Genomic DNA, 19,568 nt, shown 5'->3' with positions numbered 1-19,568 from the left:
GTAGCCTGTTGCAGAATCTCCTTCCTTTTGAAGGCTGACTTGCATTATTTTCACATTCTGGCTCGCATGAGAAATGCTGCCGAGCGCACCAGCATCCAAGCATCTGTTCGGGTGGCTGCTTCCCGTTCCTTTGGCTGTAGATCTAGGCATGGAATTTCAGGACCAAATGGTAATTCTGTGTCTCCTCTTTTTGAGGAAGTGCCGCACCGTTTCCCACAGCCACTGCTCTATTTTACATCCCCACCAGCAGTGCGTGAGCTTCCAGTGTCTCCACATCCCTGCCAACACTTGTTAATTCTTTTTAAAAATATTTATTTATTTTTGACAGAGAGAGACAGAGTATGAGCGGGTAAGGGACAGAGAAATCAGGAGACACAGAATCTGAAGCAGGTTCCAAGCTCCGAGCTGTCAGCACAGAGCCCGATGTGGGACTCGAACTCATGAACTGTGGGATCATGACCTGAGCTGAAGTCGGATGCTTAACCGACTGAACCATCCAGGCGCCTTAATTCTTTTAATAATAGTAATGGCTATGTTCAACACCAGGTTCAAAAAACTCCTAAACCTTTCAAAGTCCACTTGTGGGAATCAGCACGAGCCCTCTCCAGCCCACTGCTGGCTGTGGCCTCCAGAAGGGAACCCACAGAGATCTTTAAAACACTGGCATCCAGTCTTCAAATAGTAAAGTAAATGCTGGAGATTTGTGCAAATATGCTTTCTGGTACTACGGGCAGAGAATAGACATTCTTTTTTTTTTTTTAAAGTACTTTCTCCATCGGAAAGTGAACATTACGTTGGGTGAGTATTTCCCAGCAAGAGGGAGTCAGGGCCTCTGGGAAGTTAGAGGAAAGACTAGTTGGTGCCTGTGCATCGTCAAGTCCTTGGGATCACGTGGGGATAAGCAGAGCCTCCCACATGTTGCGCTGGCCTCTGATAATTTCCGGGGGCTGTGTGTCTGGTGACTCTTGGTGGCTCTGTGTCCTGCTCCTTTGGGATCTGGTGACTTCTAGGCTTCGTCCTGTGCCGTGCTCCAGAGAAGAAATAGTTTTCAGAGAGAGGCAGCAATGTCTCTGTACAGCCCTCCCTCGTGGAGAGGAATTTGACTGTGAAGGTAACTCTTGGCTAAAACAGAGCCCACTCCGCAACATCCTGCTGTCTAAGTCGCGGAAGTGGTTTGGTGTTTCGATCGTTTTGGATCTCGGGCCCGGGGAGGGCCGGCAGGGGACCCTTTCAAGCAGCCTCTACAGAGCGCATCCATGAGCATCCCCAAGCATGGGTCTGGCCACGTTTTGGTTGCCTGCCGGTCATCGTGGGACTGGAAGAAAGAACACTGTGTGCACACGCACCGCCACTTTGCGGTTCTGATGCCATTTTGCATCCAGCTGCCCGGAGAGGCTGTTCCCAGCGCCAGAGCGTGCAGCCACTGCTGATGTCAGAGCTTCAATAACATTCTTGCGCGGGGTGTTTATTTTTGTTAAGCGTTTTATTATTTTTATGAGCTCAGAATTGCAGAAATCCAAGGAATTTGCCCCTTGACTGCGTTTCTTGCTGGAGCAAACGACAGACTATTGACCTGACACCGAGTTGGGGAGAAATCAGTGTGACCCTCTCTTGGTCTCCAGCCCCCTTGGAATTTCAGCTAATATGGGCTTACCACGCTCTCGTCTCAGTCTGTGTTCCTGGGAGTCTGCACTCTTCGTCCTTGCAAAGCCAAAAGCTTTATTTTAATTTTTGCCGATCTCAGCTGTACAGCTAACATTTAAGGATAGGTCCTGTCATGTGATGAGGGGAGTCCAGCTCCAGAGCGCCACTGGGTCTGCTCCCTTCCCTGCTCTGCCTGCCCAGTTAATCTCCACACACCTCCTCTGTCCGCTGAGGTGGCCCCTGGGCTCTCCCACCTCTGGTGTAAGGACCACATTGGCCAATTGATTTCCCTTTCCTTTGCCCCCACAGATGCAAACCCAGAATAAATGATACCTAAGTGCTATGAGCCTCCTTCGCTTTCCCCGTGTAGAAAAAAATCCTTCTTGTTTTATTATTCGAAGAGATACGTAGAGCCTCCTGGGCTCATAGAATTTTAGAGACTTTGGGTCCTTTGGCTCAGCTGTGCTCTCTGCCGGCTGCCCCCCTGCCCACAGAGGGTAGCCAGGAAAAGGCGATGTTCCTCTCATTTGTTCAGGCCAGTGAGCGACACATGTTGGATTCTAGGTCAGATTCTCAGTTACCGTTCTGAAGGGCGCTTTCTATTGTGTTCTCTTGGGGAGTGCAGGGGTGACTTCAGAGCTCTCATTAAGTTGGCATGTTCTTCATTAATGCTGCCCATCAGCCCTTTTGAGATCTCTGCTGGGCACAGGGGGGCGGTGGGGGCGCTCAGCTGCACTGGCTTTGGCTGGAGGCCTATTGCCTGACATCCTTCTATTCCTGCATTGCTACATTGGATTGTTACAACAGCCCTGCAAGGGAAGTGTGATTCTCCTCTTACAGAAGAGGAAACTGAGGCTCAGAAGGCTGCGTCATCTTCCCATCTAGTCTAGTCCCTGCTAGAGCAGAGGCCGGAGTGTGTAAAGCTCCTTTCCCTTTCTGCTCATATCCCCATCATTGGTTCCCCACCTTCCCCGGGGCTTCCCAGTCGTTCACTGAGTGTCCTTTGGTGGGGGAGGGGCGTGCCTGGGCCCCTCCGCAAAGCTGAGGGCAAAGCCAGACTGGGAAGGTCAGCACCGTCTGCACAGAGCATCCAGACGTCAGGCTTGTTCCGAGCGCGGAGTTGGGACGAGTCCTAAGTTTTGCTTACCCCGTGGCCTTGGGTGGATGTTTGCACGGGGTATGTTTGGGTTGGGGTTTCTGACTTACTCTCGAATTTCTATTTCAGGACATAACTTGGCAAGATGAGCACTCTGCCCCTTTCTCCTGGGAGACGAGGGTAAGTTGGAGTAAATTTGGATTTGTTTGTCCTTTTGAAAAAGAATTGCCTGCTCATGTATTTTTTCTTTAGCTCTCGGTGGACTCAGAAGGCGGAGGTCCCGCCATCTGGCTGCAGGTGATTTCCCCCCGCCCCGCCCCCGCTGGTGGAAAAGGAGAGGAGCGGAGGCTGCTGGGGAAGAGCTAGGAAACCCATGGTTGGGGGGGGGGGGGGGCGTCATGATGGAATTAAGGGGATTGCCCCTTGACTAGGGCCCTAGCGGCCCCAGGAAAGCAGAGTCAGCCCCATTTGGGGCTTTTTCTGCTCCTGGCTCTGCCCCCCAACACTTGGCCCCTTAGTGGGGGTGCTTTGTAAGGCAGAACTTGGAGAGAAGCTTCTGGAGGGGGCAGTCTTTATTAAAATGAGCTCAGGTTAGGGGCAGGAGAGAGACAGTGGCAGAAACAAGACTGCAGATCTATTAACATTGCCTGGAAGAGTCTGCTCGGAGGCGTGAGAGTCCTGGGTGGGGGGGCTGGAGGGGGGGGCTGGAGGGGGTGGGAAGGGAAATACACTCTTGGTGTCCTGTGATATTGACCGGGCAGTGGATACGCAAGGACAGGTGTTAGCGGTACAGCGCAGCCTGGATCGCTGACCTGTAGTCCCTTGTTTACTTTGATGACCATGATTATTGCCAGAGTTAGTTCATAGGATCAGGCTTCCTGTTTCTAGTTTATTTCCTCTGTCCTGCCTAGTGGCTCCAGTGGAAGTGCATGAGTAAGAGACAAAGTAACCAACAGAAAGGTGTCCATAACCCAAGGAAAATGACTGAGAGTCTAGAACATTTAGTGTGTCGGAGGGTTCTTCCCAAAGACTGCGGTGTGCCCGGAACGGGGCTCAGACTTGAGGTCGGAGCAGGGCTTTGAAGTGCCTCTACTTGCACAGGCTTTCTGGCTGGGGCCTGCGGAGAGGGTGGGTCAGAGCAGGGCAGTGAGGGGGTCTGCAGGACACCCAGAAGCCCTCCCGTCGGGGAAGGGGGCCTGTGTCTGAAAATGGAACGTTTCAGAAGGTTCTGGTGGACGAGGGCAGGGGGCGCTGTTGCACACACACAGAGCTGCTGATTGGGCCCGGTGACCTGGTCCCGAGATGGGGAGGCGCGCCCTGGTCCTCACGTGAGAGCTGGGAGGAGGTTTTGGAAATGCAGGCGCACACGTTCATCCTGTGGGCGCGGATTCCCGCTGCCTTTAGTGCACCATTACGTGGGGTCCTAAACACCCTACATATAGACGCAAACATAGAGTGTGCATCCCGCATGTGCCTGTTTTTTCTTTCCCCTGCAGATTAGTAATGTAGGTCTGTGCAGAGAGCAGTGTGAGCGAAGCGGTGTGCCTGGAAGCCGGGGTCTCCCTAGGGGTCTGGACCCTGGTTTCAAACCGTCCATCCAGGAGCAGCCAGGAAATTCAGTGGCTCCTAAAGCCAGCGAGGAATCCCCTGTCTCGGGACACTGTCAGGGAAGCCGTGGGTGGGTAGAGACTACATCGTCACGCTGGCATTCAGCCAGGAGCCATAGTCTTCTTTTGGGGCTCCGCGGTGAGTAACTGAGAAGCACTAGCCCTGCCGGTGATACCCAGTGGTCAGAGGCAAATAGACGCTCAGCAGGGTGGGATCAAACGGCCTGGGAGACGGTGGCCCAGAACGCAGCACAGACTTGCCTGGACTGGCTCCTGTGTTTGAGGATATCACAGTGATACAGGCACGGAGGTCAGAAGAGTGATAACGTCCCAAGCCCCGAGTCCATCTCATGCCCCGTGAGAATATCAGCTCGATTAAGAATTTACCTTGTAAAATATTACTGAGCCTGCTATTTTGGAGATAGGATGTTCCATCTATTATTAACTTGCTGCAGATGACATTGTGACACAGGGCTGGGCAGTGGCTGGAGCGGGTGCCGGGATGGGGCGTAGCCGTCTCCAGAACGATGAGGACAACTAACTGTCCCATGCGGATCTCACTTGTGCTGGTGCTAACGGTCCACGGCCGCCAGCCAGGCCCCTCAGGCACCTTGTCAGTTGAGAAGGCTCCAGAAGTCCATCGATGTGGTCCACTTCACAGAGAACCAGCTTACTTAACCAATGGGCGCGGGCTCCCTCGGCATCCTCACCGTTTGGTTTGCTCTCTTGAAGTTGGACTTAACGTAGTTTAGTGTTAGAACCTTGTGGAGACAAAATAGAGAACGTTCCGGAGAGCAGAGAAGCTTGTCTACTCTGTTTTCACACGTCGGCAGTGAGTTCTAGAAAGTCCCACCACTCGCCTCCCCAGCCTTACCTTGGAGCGCCCTGCCTCCTTGCTTTTTGGGCTTTGTCACACTCTCCCTTGAGGACTGGCCAGAGCCTTTTTGAAGAGCTGCAGACAGGAGGTGGCTTGAGGCGGCCCCGATCCCCAGATGTGGGATTCAGGGCCCCAGAGCGGATGCTCCTGCGTAATTAACAGATACCCTGCAGCTTCATGGACCAAAGCAGATGTTTCTTTGCTTATGACTCTGGGGCTCAGCAGGCTGGGCAGGGCTCCCGCGGCCGTTCTGTTGGCCTTGCCTGGCTTGGAGCGCTCACCGTCTCTTTCTTGGCTCTGACCTCTTAGCCCCCCGATCGTCACAACAACCGGGCCAGGGTGAGCCCGACCCAGGGTTGTGACAGTTAGCAGAACTGAGAATGCCAGGGGTTTGGGGGTGATCGGCCAATTGTTGTAACTCTGTGTGGGCCCCTCCCTTGAGGCCAGCCCGTGGTGGTTCCATCTATGGAGTGTGGGCGGGCCCTGTGCTTGGCGCCTGGGGTCCCTTTCCCCGGCGACACACAGCTCTGATCAGGGGTGCCCTTGAGGGCTGACCAAGTGCAGAACGGTATATGCAGCCGCTGTCCCCTGCTTTGTGTTCCAGCCCAGCCCTCCCTGCCTGGGGCCTGTCCCTCTGAGGCTGACCTGCCCAGGCGCCCCTGTGTCTCTGCCCTCCTCCATGATGGAGGGGAGGCTCAGAGGGAGAGCTGCCCCCCCCCAGCTGGGGGTGAGTGGTGGTTATCCTTCCCACCCATCTGTCAGCCTGGCGGGTGAGCCGGCGGGGAGGGTGCCTGTGGGCCCCCACAGCAGATTCCTTTCTCATGCTACTGGTCTTTCTAGAGGAAGAAACTCAGCACTAGGAATGCTCCAGAGAAGGGGAGGCAGGGAGCAGAGAGGATTCTTGGCATTCCCCAGTGGGTCTGGGCTGGGGAACTTAGAGGAGATGTCTCCAGAGGCAGGTCGGGCCCTGTCGCTGGCTCGCTGGGCTTTTGAGCCCCCCTTCAAAGCACGCGGCCCTCCCCCTGCCCCAGCTGTCTGGCTGCTTTCTGTCCATCTTGGTCCTCCTCCCAGCGTGCATTGCCTATTTGGGGATGGTGATGGCTGGTGGGGATCGGTTCCTTGATTTCTTTTTGTATCAAAAGGTCTCTGAGGGCCAATAGAAACCATTCCCAGAGGAGGGAGGCCTTCCAGCCCCTTCCTTGGGAAGAAGAGTAAGTGCTTATGAGTCTGAATTCGTGCTGAATTTTTGAAATATCAGCGAATGATGTCATACGTCCTGTATGCTGTGCCCGGAGTCCGGGATTTGCACACACGCTGGACTCTTTCACCCCTGGGAGGTCAGTGTCCCTGCTCTTGCAGGGGTCCGGATTTCAGCAGGGTCTCAGAGAAGGCTGTGACTGGGAGTTAGGCTGGGACGGGGGCACAGGGTGGCTCCCGTGCTGCTTGAGGTCCCTGGACCTTCCTCACCAAGACCCCCTCGTCTCTGCCCAGCAGTCACGGCTCCCTCTTCCATGCCCTGTTCTGTCCCCAGCTCTCCTTCCTGAGCCCCAGAGCTGATCCCTGTGATGCCCTGACCTTTCCTGGGTCTCCATGTGTGGAGGGTTGTGTCTGTTCCCTCAGCCAGGTGGCCGTAGCCCTGTGCCTCTGGCCCCAGGGGTCTTTCCTGCTGGTATATCCTATGTCTCTCAGCCCCGTCCCCCAGACACTGTGCTCTTCTGCCCCAGGGGCCGTGCTCTCTCCTGCCTCAGTGCCTTTGCTCAACCCCCACCCCAAACATCTCTGAGGGTCCAGTCTGTCCTCCAGGCCCGCTGCAAACCCACATTCTTCCGATTCTCCCCAGCATGGTGGTGGTGAGCGGCTCCCACGCCCTGCCCCACCCTTTGCTGAGTACCTTCAGTGCATTCTCTCGTGTGAGCCTCACCATGGCCACATTTTACAGCCAAGAAAATCAAGGCATAAAGTGTGGGGTGTAGACAAGACATCCGAGCCCAGGGCCGTATCCATCCCCTGTGCTCTAGCACCCTTGCTCCCTCTTAGATGAAAACACGGCATTGCTGTTGTTGTCCCCGTGAGAGGATGAGCCCCTGGAGGGCGGAGGCTGTCATCGATCCCTGAACCTTGTAACCTGGGCACCTGGGGCCCTGGTGCACCTCCCAGCTCTTGGGCCTCAGTTGGGTTTTCCCCAGGCTCACTCTGCCTGACATGCGGGCATGTGGGCCAGAGCAGGATTAATCCACGTGTCTGTAGGGCTCCTTGCTCCCTGGGATGAGCATAAGAGTATGTTATCTAGTCCCTGGTCCGAGCCCAGTGCCTTGGGATTGGAGGCGGGGAGTCCAGCAGGCCCTGCCCCTCCTTCTCTGGCCTGGAGGCTCTGATGGTCCCAGTGTCCAGTGGCCAAGTCATGCTGTGCCTTCCCTGTCAGGCTGTCACTTCTACTGGTTTTGTGATTCTAAAAGTTTTTTGTATCTTTGCTCTTCCTTCCTTGGAGGGAAAGTGGGGAACATAGATGCTAAATGGCCTGTGGATTTATTCCGATTTGCTCCAGTAAACTATGATATTTCCTGACAACGCTTCGTAGCCTCTGTCTCAACAATTTAGATGTGTCGGACGTTGCCAAGACAAACAGTTAGTTTTGGCTGCACGCACTCCCCCTTTCCTGAAATATTACACATTCCTCTCCAGTGAGTGGAGTGTAAAAATAGATACTGGGCTCAGTTGTGGTCTTTCTGTTTTTAGAACGGACGTGGCCAGCTGAGACCCAGTTCCCCACATGGGGTGACTGACGCCCAGTCCTGGCTTGGCTGGACCAGATCCTTCTGCACATCCTCCCTGGGGCTTTAGGTAGCGCCGGGGATGTCGGGGGTGGGCCGTCACCATTACTGTGAGGGGGAGGGGTTCTTCTTTACTCCCCCATCTCCCATCTCAAAGATTGAGTGACACTGCAGAGGTGGGTCCCCCCACCCCCGACTTCCTGTCTGTACCCGGGCAGGGGAGCTGGAGTCCTTGACCTGTCGGCTGCTCTTCACAAGCTGTGTCCATCTGCTGGGCCCTGGCTCGGTGTTGCCCAGCATTGGGGGACGCGGCTGACACCATCTCCTTTCCCTAGACCACTTTCTCTACACCAGGAAAAACAGCCTTTTTTCCAGAAGTAAGAAAATGGCGCACGGAACTTCATTTTCTTTGCACTTTCCACCTTCTGGTGGTCATCACAGGGTCCAGAAGTGGCCCCTGTGGGACATGTCAGTTCCATGAGACGGGTCTGTCCCCGTCCTGCTCACTGATGTATTCCAGTGTCAGAAGGGCACCCCTCACACTTGTCTCTCAGAGCCTCTGCTATGGCGTGACCTTCAGAGGCACGGTGGAAGGTGAGGGGGATAGTCCCCAGCAGTTTCTGAACTTCAGACTCTGGGGAAGTCCATAGGACAGGACAGTGGCTTGGCCACACTATTTGGGAGGAGCTTTGCAGCCTGGACTCCATGGCCTGACACTGGGCACCCAAAATGGGGCCTCCGGAGGAGTGTTCACCATAGCTCTGCTACGCTTCCCTGCTGCAGACAACAGGTATCACGCGCCATTACCCCCTGGTGGCCAGAGGAAGGTGTGAGAGGAGCCAGAGGCCAGAGGGGACCCACTGGGACTGTGGCCGATGCCCCGTGCAGAACTCGGGAGAAGAGCAAGGAGCTTGTGTTTCCTGAGCACGTGCTCTGCACCAGGCAGTTCACTCAGCTGCAGACCCTGAGGGACATTCTCTTGTTACCTCTTCATGACATTCTAGCAAGCTAAGAAGCAAGTAGCCACTAATGCTAGCATAGCCCTCTCTTCTGACCAGGTGACACTATCCCTTGAGGAGTGCCGCATGGCCTTCGACCGGCCAAGGCTCCATGGGCACAGCCTCAGCCAGATGTCCCGTCCAGCCGGTGCGGCTTGGGCGCCTTTCCAACTATGGCCCAAAGCAGTCTGGGAATCACTGTGACTGCCTCCTCTCCACAGCATCCCTGGCTCCGTCCGTGGCCGCCTTCCACGTAGACAGTTGCTCAGCCTAGCCTTCCAGAGGCTTCTGAGCAGAGATCCCACTGGAGAAACTGCTGATCCTAAAAAAGCCTGGGGCTTGATGAAGTGTTCAGTTTTAAGTGCCTTCCTTACATTGCAATTTCCAGATCAAAGTCAACTCTGCTCTAAGCCTTGGTCTCCACTTCCGAGGTATCTTTAGCAACTTGCTTATTTAAAGAAACTGTCATCTCTGTGCCCACAGTCTATGTATTCTGTTGTGGAATTTGGAGATATGCAGAATACTGACAATGGTTCATTCAAAAACAGCACTTTAAAAAGGCAAATTAGATCATTCACATGCTTATAGAAGTCCTGCCATGCACAAGGCTCTCCGGTGTTTATGTGGACATCTTATGTGGACATCGTCCCTGGTGGCCCCTGGTTTTTCTATCCATGACTGGATCCAGATTGGCCGGTGTCCTGAATTGCTCCAAATCTCCATTTGCCCATTTGTAGAACGAAAATTTTAAAAAACAACAACAACAAAAAGCCCAGCCCAAGGGGCTCCTGGGTGGCTCAGTCCGACACTTGATGTCAGTCAAGTCATGATCTCACTGTTTTGTGAGTTCGAGCCCTGACTCAGGCTCAGTGAGCTGACCATGCAGAGCCTGCTTGGGATTCTCCCTCTCTCTCTACCCCTTCTCCACTCATACTTTCTCTGTCTCAAGATAAATAAACTTAAAAAATAAAAAACCAGTTCAACATCAGCGAAAAAGTGCCCGATGCATTAGATGCACTCAAGCATCTGTGAATGTCTGAGCCAGCGCTCTGATGTCTTTTCCTTGGCGTTCTGTTACAATGGCCAGCTTCAGGGCAGCCTGTGCTTGTGATTCGAATTTAGTTTCTCATGGCTCCATCACATCTCATTTACAAGCCTTGAGTAGAGAACTCCCGCCACCAGAGTCCAGGTTTTCGGAGAAGCCTCAGACCAAGACCTCAGGCCACTCTCTGGGTTCAGCATGTGTGGTTTGCACATGGAAAGCAGTGTTTTCGTCCTTTCACTAACACACATGCAAGTGCCCATTGGTGAGGGTCTGGGTGAGTGCTCTTTGTCAGGTGAAGGAATACGCATTCCAATAATAAAGAACCATGCTTTGTACGTTAAGTTAGCACAGTTTTAAATCCTGCCATTTCCACATGGAAACAGGAACTGAAAATATACTCAGATATATATCATCGCTGGTGGCGTGAGAAATTGAGGCAACTCCGGAAAACAGATTGGCTAGTGTGCATCTAGAACCGTAAAAGAGGGAAAGTTTAGAGCTTTTGTATTTTGATAGTTCACTTCCGGAAGTCGATCTGAAAAAAATTAGGTCCACCCGGGCGTGAGCTGTGTGGATGAAGATAGTTGTAACACAGATTAGAAGTAGCAGATTGTCCGTGAGTAGGAAGATGGTTAAGGAGACGATGAGGCAGCTCCTCCGTGAAATAGCTTGGACCCAGTACAAATAATGGTCATAGAGACCACATATAACATCACGGCTGGTGCTCGTGAGCAGGTGAAGCACCACCACCCCATGTCACATGCAAAGCAGAATCGCAACTTCATAAAATATGTGTATGCAAATTGTTACCCCAACATACGAAAGGAAAAAAATACTCTTTTCTAATTCCTAAACTCCATGTATTATCCACATTATTAAAAAAAGAAGAAGAAGAAAGGAGTCTGAGGGCAAAGTAGGGAGAAAGAGGGGAATGTTCAGGATGGTTCAGGACTGATCGTAGAGATGGTAGAGGCGGCAGACTGCAGGCCTGGGAGGCCCCCTCGTCCGACATGTTCTGGCCTGGAAACAAGACTTGGGTTTCCTTCCATCTAATGCTGTGTCTTCCGGACGGCACACACTGGCTGTGCAGAGCAGGCTTGGATCAAGGAAAGTGTTTCTGGGACAGTCGGGCGGGATGGGGGCGCTGTCCTGGCCTCCAGGACCTGGACGACGTCAGAGCTGCAGAGGTGGCCCCTGAACATGACACACGGTCTCGCTCGGCTTGTGTTGTAACAAACACGCGGGAGGGAGTTGGGGGCTGAACAATGGACATTCGTTTCTCACCTTCCTTCTGGAGGCCTGAAGGTCAAGGGGACTGTGCAGTGGGGTTCTGGTGAGAACCCGCTTTCCCGGCTTGCAAGATGGCTGCCTCCTGTGTCCATGAGTGGGGTGGAAAGATCATTGGTCTTGTGTCTCTGCTTAGAGGGACACGGATCTCATCGTGGGGGCCCCATTCTCATGACCTCGTCTCAGCCCGATCACCTCCCAGAGGCCCCACCTCCTGTTGCCGTCACTCTGGGAGTCAGGGCCTCTGCGTGAGAATTGGGCCACACAGACATATGCTCCTGTCGCAGACATGAAGGTGGAGTGTCAGGCGAGGCTGGGCGGATCCGGGCTCCAAGGCCGCACTCAGGCCCACCCTTGACCTTCGTGGTTTTGTCCCGGAAAGCAGGGTCTGGCTCTGTTGGTTACTTTCCTGCTTGTCTGCCCCACCCTGCCGCCCTACGTCAAGATCGAAGGGCCTGGGCAGTGGGGACCGGTGCAGACCTTCACGGCTGGGCTGGGCTGGGCTATGCACCTTCTTAATCACCTCCCCAAGAGAGGGCCATCGCTGCCAGACAGCTCCTTCTCTGGAAGGTGCTGGAATCAGTCCCGACGAGACAAAGGGGTGCTCTGCTCACCAGGCAGCGAGGCCTCGGTCACGAGTGAGTCAGAGCCTCTGCACGGTTGGGGGCCTGGGTGGCTGGGCTCCCGTGCGGTGGGTGTGCTGATGGCCGTCCTGGAGGGGGGGCAGACGGTTTCGGCAGATGGACACCCCCCCCCCCCCCGGGGTCGATGCTGCTGGGCGGGTGGAGGCCTGAGCTGCTGCAGCCCTTGCGCTGGGTTGTAAGGCTGGTTCTCTCCTTTCTGTGTTCCGGCTGCAGAGTCAGATGGAGTTCAGCGTCTGCTCCTTGTCCATCCAAGAGCCAGGCAGCGGCACCGCCTGTGAGTCGAGGCAGCCGTCAAAAACCTCCCAGGGCTCGCAGGCTCTCCGTCCCTCCCAGGGCGGCAAGTCCTCCAGCCTGGATGCCCTGGGTCCCGCCCGGAAGGAAGAGGAAGCTTCCTTCTGGAAGATCAATGCAGAGCGCTCCCGGGGAGAGGGGCCTGAGGCCGAGTTCCAGTCGCTGACCCCCAGCCAGATCAAGTCCATGGAGAAAGGGGAAAAGGTCCTGCCTGCCTGTTACCGTCAGGACCCTGCCATGAAGGACAGGGAGCCCAAGGCTGAAAGGCCCAGCCACCTCCGCCAGGAGCAGCGGGGTCTTCCCTGCATCGGCATTGACGAGAGACCCCAGCCCGTCCAGGCCTGTGCCAGCGCCACTCCATCCGAGCCCGAGGGGAAGCTGTCCTCTCCCGAGGCCGGGCGGGACGACGTGGAAGATGTGGAAGACTCTCTGTTCTCGGAGCCCATGCCTACACAGGTGGGTGGGCGCCCTTCTCCAGGGGTGACCCCGGGAGGCGTCCCACAAGACAGGTGGGCCACCGATGCCCACGCTTGCTTCTTCCCCTCCCTCTTCTTCACCCTGCCTGTTCCTTGGGCGGCTCTTGGGATCTGGAGATCGGGGTTGTTGCTCAGCTGGGTGACTGACCAGTCCACAAGGGGGCGTGTTTCATGGGTCCACCTCGGTGCCATGACTCATTTGCCCATTATGTGTGGTGTGCCATGGATGCCTGCTGCCCTTCCCCATGAATGTGAGGTGGGGAGGGCCTTCAGGAGGGCTGTGAGCACAGGAGCTCGCAGGGGGGAGGCGGTCAGTATAGGAGGGATTTGGACGCCCCTTCCACCAAGGGGTCTGTAAAGTTGGGCTGGAGTTTTAGGAAGGAAGGGATGGGCAGATGCCCCAAAGGGGGCACGGAGGAAGCGGTCAGGACCCCTGAGGCTCCACCAAGAGCAGCCACTCTTGTTCTCAGGGGCCACAGGAAACTCCTGCCGCAAGGTTGTGATTGGCTCCTCGTTTCCAAGCAGGATAGGGTTATGTGTCGAGGGAGGAATCCTAAGGAAGGAGTTCTTTTTGGAGGGAAGCAAAAGAAAGATCTGGGAGGCTCACTGGGTGAGGAGGAGTGTGTCATGAAGGTGAATAAGGGTGTAGAAGAATAAGGATGTGAGTGTTTTCCCATTTCTTTGTGGGAGCATCGGCCAGCGTCTTTACCAGTCGGTCTGTATCGCTTAAGTTAGAGATCGAGATGGTGAAGAGGAAGCAAAGGGTTTGGCTAGGACTTGAAAGGGATCTAGTGTTGGAAGAGTGCATCGACAAACAAAACCACCCCAAAAGTCCTTATATTTCAAAGGGAAGCCTAGTTTGGAGGTAGGCATGTCTGAGAACTGTTTCTGGGGGGGAAACCTTGGATTGCTCATGCACCTGGGTGAGACCCTAGACAAGGTCCTATGTCCCGTCCCTCTTAGAGATGGACAGCACACCCCGGGAACATTAGTGCCTCCTGACACTCATGTCGTGTGAGTCCCGAGGCAGGCAGGGCAGGAGGGTTCCAAAGGAACCACCTACTCACACATAGGGATGGCCAGAGGGAGCAAGAGAGTGCTCTTTAGGTTTGGGTCTGGATTTTGGATCCTAGGGAAGTTTCCTATTGGCAAGAGAGACAGGCATGCTTTAGGGGGCACCCTGCCACACACACCCCACCATGTGCGCCTTGCTGGTGTGGCTGTGTTTTTTTTTTTTCTTTAAAAATTTTTTTTTAAATGTTTATTCATTTTTGAGGCACAGAGACAGAGTGTGAGCAGGGGAGGGGCAGAGAGAGTGAGGGAGACACAGAATCCGAAGCAGGCCCCAGTCCCCGAGCTGTCAGCACAGAGCCCGATGTGGGGCTTGAACTCACGAACCCCGAGATCATGATCCCAGCTGAAGTTGGATGCTTAACCGACTGAGCCACCAAGGCGCTCCTGTCTTTTTCTTTTTTTTTTTCCTTTGGCTGTCTTTTTTTTTTCTTTGAATACATATTTTAAAAATGTTTATTGTGGTTCATATATGTAACATAAAATGCATCACATGGAGTCTGTCGCCCAGCAGAGGTGGTATCAGATACACTCACGTTGTTACGCAGCCGTCACTACCATCCATCTGCAGAACTCTTTCACTTTTGAAAATGAAACTCTACACCCACTAGACAACTCCCTCTCCCCTCCTCCCCCAGCCTCTGGCAGCCACCATCTTGCTTTATATTTTCAGGAAGGTGACTAACCCTCAGTGTCTCATGGGAATCAGATAGTATCCATCTTCTCGTGACTGGGTTATTTCCCTCCGCGTAATGTCCTCGGGGTTCATCCGCATCGTGTCATGCGTCCGAATTGCCTTCCTTTTGAAGGCTGAATAATACTCCACAGTATGGATTTACCTCCATTGTTTATCCACTCTGTCCGCCGCCGGACACTTGGGTGGCTTCTGCTGCCTGGCTCTTGAGAATAATGCCCCTGTCTGCACGGCTGTACAAAGATCTGTTCCAAGTCCCTGATTTCCATCCTGTGGGATATACAGCCAGGAGAGGAATGGATGGATCGTATGGTGATTCTGTGCTTGGCTCTTTGAGGAGCCGCCATATTGTTTCTTACAGTGGCCGCACCATTTTACTTCCCTGCAGGGGTGCGCGAGAAGGTCGCTTTTTCCACTTCCTCACCTCCCCGTGTTTTCTTTCTTGATCCTGGCCACCCTAGTGGCTGTCAGATGGTATCTGTGGGCCTCCTTGTGGTTTGGATTTGCATGTCTCCATGTTGATGTTGACTACCTTACCGCATTGCTCATTGGCCAGTTTTGGCTCGAATCCGTTTTAACAGCTGTGTCCTGTCTTGTTGAGCTGTGGTCATCTTCTGGGTGTTTCCTGGAATGGGGTTCCAGGTGCTCCCACTCCTCTCTCAGCAGATGACCTTGTGAGCTGTCCTCCCGAAGAAGGGGGGGAGGGCTGTGGCAGGAGCCCCACCCACCTTCCATCCGCTGCACCTCAGCTTTCCAGCCCGTTCTTTCGGCGTACCCACCCTCGTAAGCCAGCGCTCTCGGCCCCTCCCCGTCCTGCCTCCTGTGGCTCCTGGCTCCGTCTCTTGGCTCCATTCTGTGTCTCTACCTTTCCTGCCCGCCTGCTCCTTCTTCTACACCTGCCAGGCTCTCTGCCTCCCCAGTGATCTTTCTCTGACACCTGGCACCGGAGTCTTCCTCTGACCTATAAAGCGTGAGGGAGTCGTAATGGTAGAGACGCAGGAAAGCATAGGGCAAGGGCAGAGTCAGAGACCACACGTGAAATCATCGGAAAGAACAGATGTCTGAGTGCAAAGCAGAGAGTGAAGTGCCAGCCTCACCAAAGAGACCCAGCAGGAAAGCAGAGAGAGGGACGGCTTGCCTGAAGTCCGGCGGCGCTCACTTTGCGTCACTGGCAGATGCAGCCACGCCGGCCCGAGACAGGCTTCCGGGGAACGTCCTTTGCTGCTGTTGTGTCCACATACGTGGTTTGCCATTCGCCAGCTACGTGGAGGGTGGGGTGTCACTGTGTCGTCCCCCAGGAAGGCTGCAGCCCACCGGCGGATCGCTGTGTGTGTGCTAGAAAGCAGTAGAAAGACTGTCTCTGACATTTGCCCTCTTACTTCATGACGACTAAGTTCCAACATGCCTGTCCATGCACAGGTAGAGGAGATACATTTTTCCCCTTGTCTCTGCGGCTCGGTCGATAAACTTGCTCTCAGACCTGCCTACAGACGGAGGGAGAGCCCGGAGCGTGTAGCGCACACTGAAGTTTATTTCATTTTCTGGTTCCAAGCACTGAGGCAAATTGAGGTCAGGGAGCCTCTGAGATGGAAGCAAGGTATCTCATTTGGGTCAGTTTAAATGAGATGCTGTTTTTAGATTATACACAACTAAAAAAAAATGTATCTTACTTTGCTGTTTATGTCCCTCCCCCAGGTCACCTCAAGCAATGTCGTCTTGAAGACAGGATTCGATTTTCTGGACAACTGGTAAAATGTATCAGGCAACAAAGTAATAATAATAATAATAATAAAACCAAGAACCCCTAAATGTTTTCCAAAGTGGTGTGGCGGAGGAGGATCAAAAGGGCAATATTTCCCCATGTGTTTTCCTGGTTTCTGTACACTCTTTTCTTACTCGTTTGGAAACTGGCAAATATCGCCTTGTCCGGATTTCCAGATTTTTCTCTTTTTTCATAAGGCCAGATATATATGCTATTTTCAATGATTTGATAACAGAAGTTTTACATTTGGAATTTTTAAAAGACTGTAAAGGCATTCGGTAGGTCTCGTGAATAAAGCCTCTGTTCCCAGTTCCATCCAGTGGTGCCCCGGCCTCAGAGAATGCTTTCTCACCGTGTTGCCACGAAAATCCATAAAAGCGATTTCCGTCTCTTTCTCCTTTAGCCTCTCCCCTTTTGAAATGAGTGGGGTGAACTTTGCCGGGTGGTCGTTGGCGACGCCCTCCCTTGGCACTAGCGGCCGGCTGGCTGTGACCACGGGAAGGTGGCTCCCCTCCCCCACTCCCACCCAACATTCCCTGACGCCCGTGGCTTCCTGACGCCACACTTCTTGCATCGTGTGCCATGCTCCACCCTCTCGTCATTTCCAGAAGACCCACTGCTGGCACAGAGCAGAGATGGTTTTAGGCCGCCCCAAAACGTACCGAAACTAGTCATTGTTGTTTAGGAAGAGCTGCATGTTTAAAAGTTTTGTATTAACTTTCCATTATTTTGTATGTAGACTTAGAGGTTGTAAGGCTGCCACTTTTCTCTGGCGTCTACTGGCTTCTGCTTGGAGGTTCTTTGCTACTTCTGTGGCCCTGGTGGCGGTTCCGGGTCCTGGGCGTCTGCAGGAGTGAGGACAGATGCCAGAGCTTAGAGGACAGAGCCCTTCTCATCAGTTGGGTTATGGGGTAGAACCTTCCAGCAGGAGGCTGGCAGGGGCCGTGGACGTCCTTCGTCCCAAGGACTGGTTAGAGCCTCCTAATGGATCTCATCCACCATCCCTGACCACCAGCAGGAGTCGTCGTCTCTGCAGTGCCCCAGCACCCTGCGGACCCTTGTGGTCATATCAACGGCGTCTCCGTGTGAGCCTGCCGCCCACCGCAGTTCAGATGGGCCGCCAGGGCCAGGTGGCCCTGCCCTAGTCGTGGCCGGGGCAGGGGGAGCAGGACCGTGGCCCTTCCCCTGGGAAGCCCGTGCCCTGACTGATGACCCCGAGCTGCGTGAGCCTGCCCGACGTGCCGAGTGTGACTTCCGCGTGGCCTCTCACTGTGTTCTCCTCACCTGAAGCCTTAACCCCTGCGCGCCCTGCCAGAGAGCGCCCGGTTCCAGTCTCCAAGTGTGTCTTTTTTAAACATGCGTTTCTGCCTCCTATGACATTCTTAAGTGCTGTCCGCAGCGTCTTCTCTGGCGCCAAGGTAAAGCACGTGGCAATCTTTCTTCCCCCAGGAATATTTCTGCCAAAGCTGCAGCCCGGCCAACGTTTGGCTTGGTTTCTGCCAATTGCACGATGTCCCCAAACCTCATTTGGCCCCTTGGGGGTGTGGATGTGACCTTCCTTACAGTGCTGACTGGCTGCGTTATGGCAAAGACGGATTTCTTCTGGGACCATGTAGGGATGGTTGAAACATGCGAGGGAGAAAAGGCTCGGAGCGTGGTGGGGAGGGGGAAGGGAACCTAGGAGTCCCAGCTGGAACAGCACGGCAGGGTGCCAGCCCCTCGCGTCAGCCACCGCGCCTCAGAGCCGGGCTTACCACCTGCCTCCACTTCCAGCCTGGAGGGCAGGGGCTGTTTTAACACCCGTGCTTAAAAACAGGGTTCCTTTAAAAAAAAGAGAGAGAGAGAGAGAGGTACAGGTGTGAGTTTGTATTTCTTGATGCTGATTGTGCCAGGGAAGAGCTACATCCGGGGACGGTGAGCCCATGGCGATCTGTCTGTTCTCTTGCGAGACAATTCTCATTTCTTTCTGACTTTCTCGTAAAGCCCAGTTATTCCTTTCACGTTCTCCCGGGGGCTGAGGGGGTGCGGGCGGTGTTTAAAGCCTCTGCCTCCCCCGACCCCCACCGGTGCCACCCGGGGTCCGCTACCCAGAGTGTTTAGTGATCACTTACGACAGTGCTTAATGTTTCATGATGGAGCAGCCTCCTGAGATGAAATGTAAAATCAAAACTTAGGAAATCCTCAAGTCGTGCTGCTTTGCTCCGCTTCGGAGAAGGAGGCATGACGGGGCCTGGAGGACACAGGCTGGTGAGTCCCCATCCTGCCTGACCTGCTGATCCTTCTCGTAATAACCACGGGTGGTCTGGGCAAAGATGTCTGCTGCCCCCCTCCCCCGCCCCGGGAGTCTGTTCAGAAAGGAAAAATTCAGCTCTTCTGTTTGCCACTTCCTCTCCACCCCCGGTATCAGGATGAAGTTTCTAGAACCATAAGTTTATATTTATTATTTTAAAAATACACACTTTTCAGCTGAAGCCTGTATTTGGTTTTGGGGTGTCCCCCGCTCCCCCTCTGCACACCTGGGATTCTGCTCACGGATGTAGCGTCTGCCTCCGGGTGACTGTGTTTCGTAAACTCTCCCCCAGGAAGTCAGAAACCAGTTTCAGTTCTTCCACTTGGGGGTCCCTACCCCGCTTTCTGGGTCTGGGAGTGCTGCCCCTTGGGGACAGCTGGGGCCAGTCACCCAGCCCTTGCCGTGCGCCGCACCCCACGTGGATGTCAGAGCCACCCCCTTCCTCTGCACCTCCCTTCCTTTGATATACGTTTTCCAAAACATGAAAAATTCTTACTGACGACTTGTAACTTGGTTGTATTTTATATTAATAACCTTTAATAAAGCCATTTAAGATCTGCGAGGTGTGTGTCTTTGGGGCCTCTGCTGACGTCAGGAAGCCCATCGTGGTGATTGCTGTTGAGCTCAGGGAAGAAAGGGTTGTTACTAGTTAAGCAAGCAAGAAACCTCTTCGAGAAGCCTGCTGTGCACAGGCCGGACGCAGCACCCCCTGCAGGTTAGTGGGAGGCGGTGGCCGAGATGCACAGACAGGCCTGTAGCTGAAAGGTAGGCTGGACCCTGTTGGGGGGGGGGTCCTTGTCACCCCAGGTTACCAGGAGCCCATGGCACATCATCCCAGAGACAAGCTTATCGCATCCAGTGACTGACTCAGAACAGCAGATGCTATCTCCCTGAAAGCTTTCATCTTGAACCTGGTTGAGATGGATTTTTCTTGGAAGAAATACAAGATTAAGCATGGCCAGTTAATCCTATTCATCCATTAAAGTGCAGGTGGTAAGTTACCAACTACAGATGG

General features: G+C 54.0%; 1 protein-coding gene across 1 annotated transcript in view; it reads left to right on the top strand.

The window, feature by feature from the left end:
* Positions 1-19,113, top strand: part of CUNH1orf198 (chromosome unknown C1orf198 homolog) — a 30,541-nt gene extending 11,428 nt beyond the window's left edge. The window contains exons 2-4 of the mRNA XM_039241268.1: positions 2,870-2,920; positions 12,183-12,716; positions 16,197-19,113. Coding sequence (XP_039097199.1) covers positions 2,870-2,920; positions 12,183-12,716; positions 16,197-16,253 — 642 coding nt within the window. The 3' untranslated portion in view covers positions 16,254-19,113. The remainder of the gene's footprint in view (positions 1-2,869; positions 2,921-12,182; positions 12,717-16,196) is intronic.
* The last annotated feature ends 455 nt before the right edge of the window (positions 19,114-19,568 follow it).

Source organism: Hyaena hyaena, unplaced genomic scaffold, assembly GCF_003009895.1.
Source record: "Hyaena hyaena isolate Hyena2069 unplaced genomic scaffold, ASM300989v1 scaffold_193, whole genome shotgun sequence".
Taxonomy (NCBI): domain Eukaryota; kingdom Metazoa; phylum Chordata; class Mammalia; order Carnivora; family Hyaenidae; genus Hyaena; species Hyaena hyaena.
Note: the sequence above shows the minus strand (reverse complement) of the source record. Positions and strands in the feature narration are given on the sequence as shown.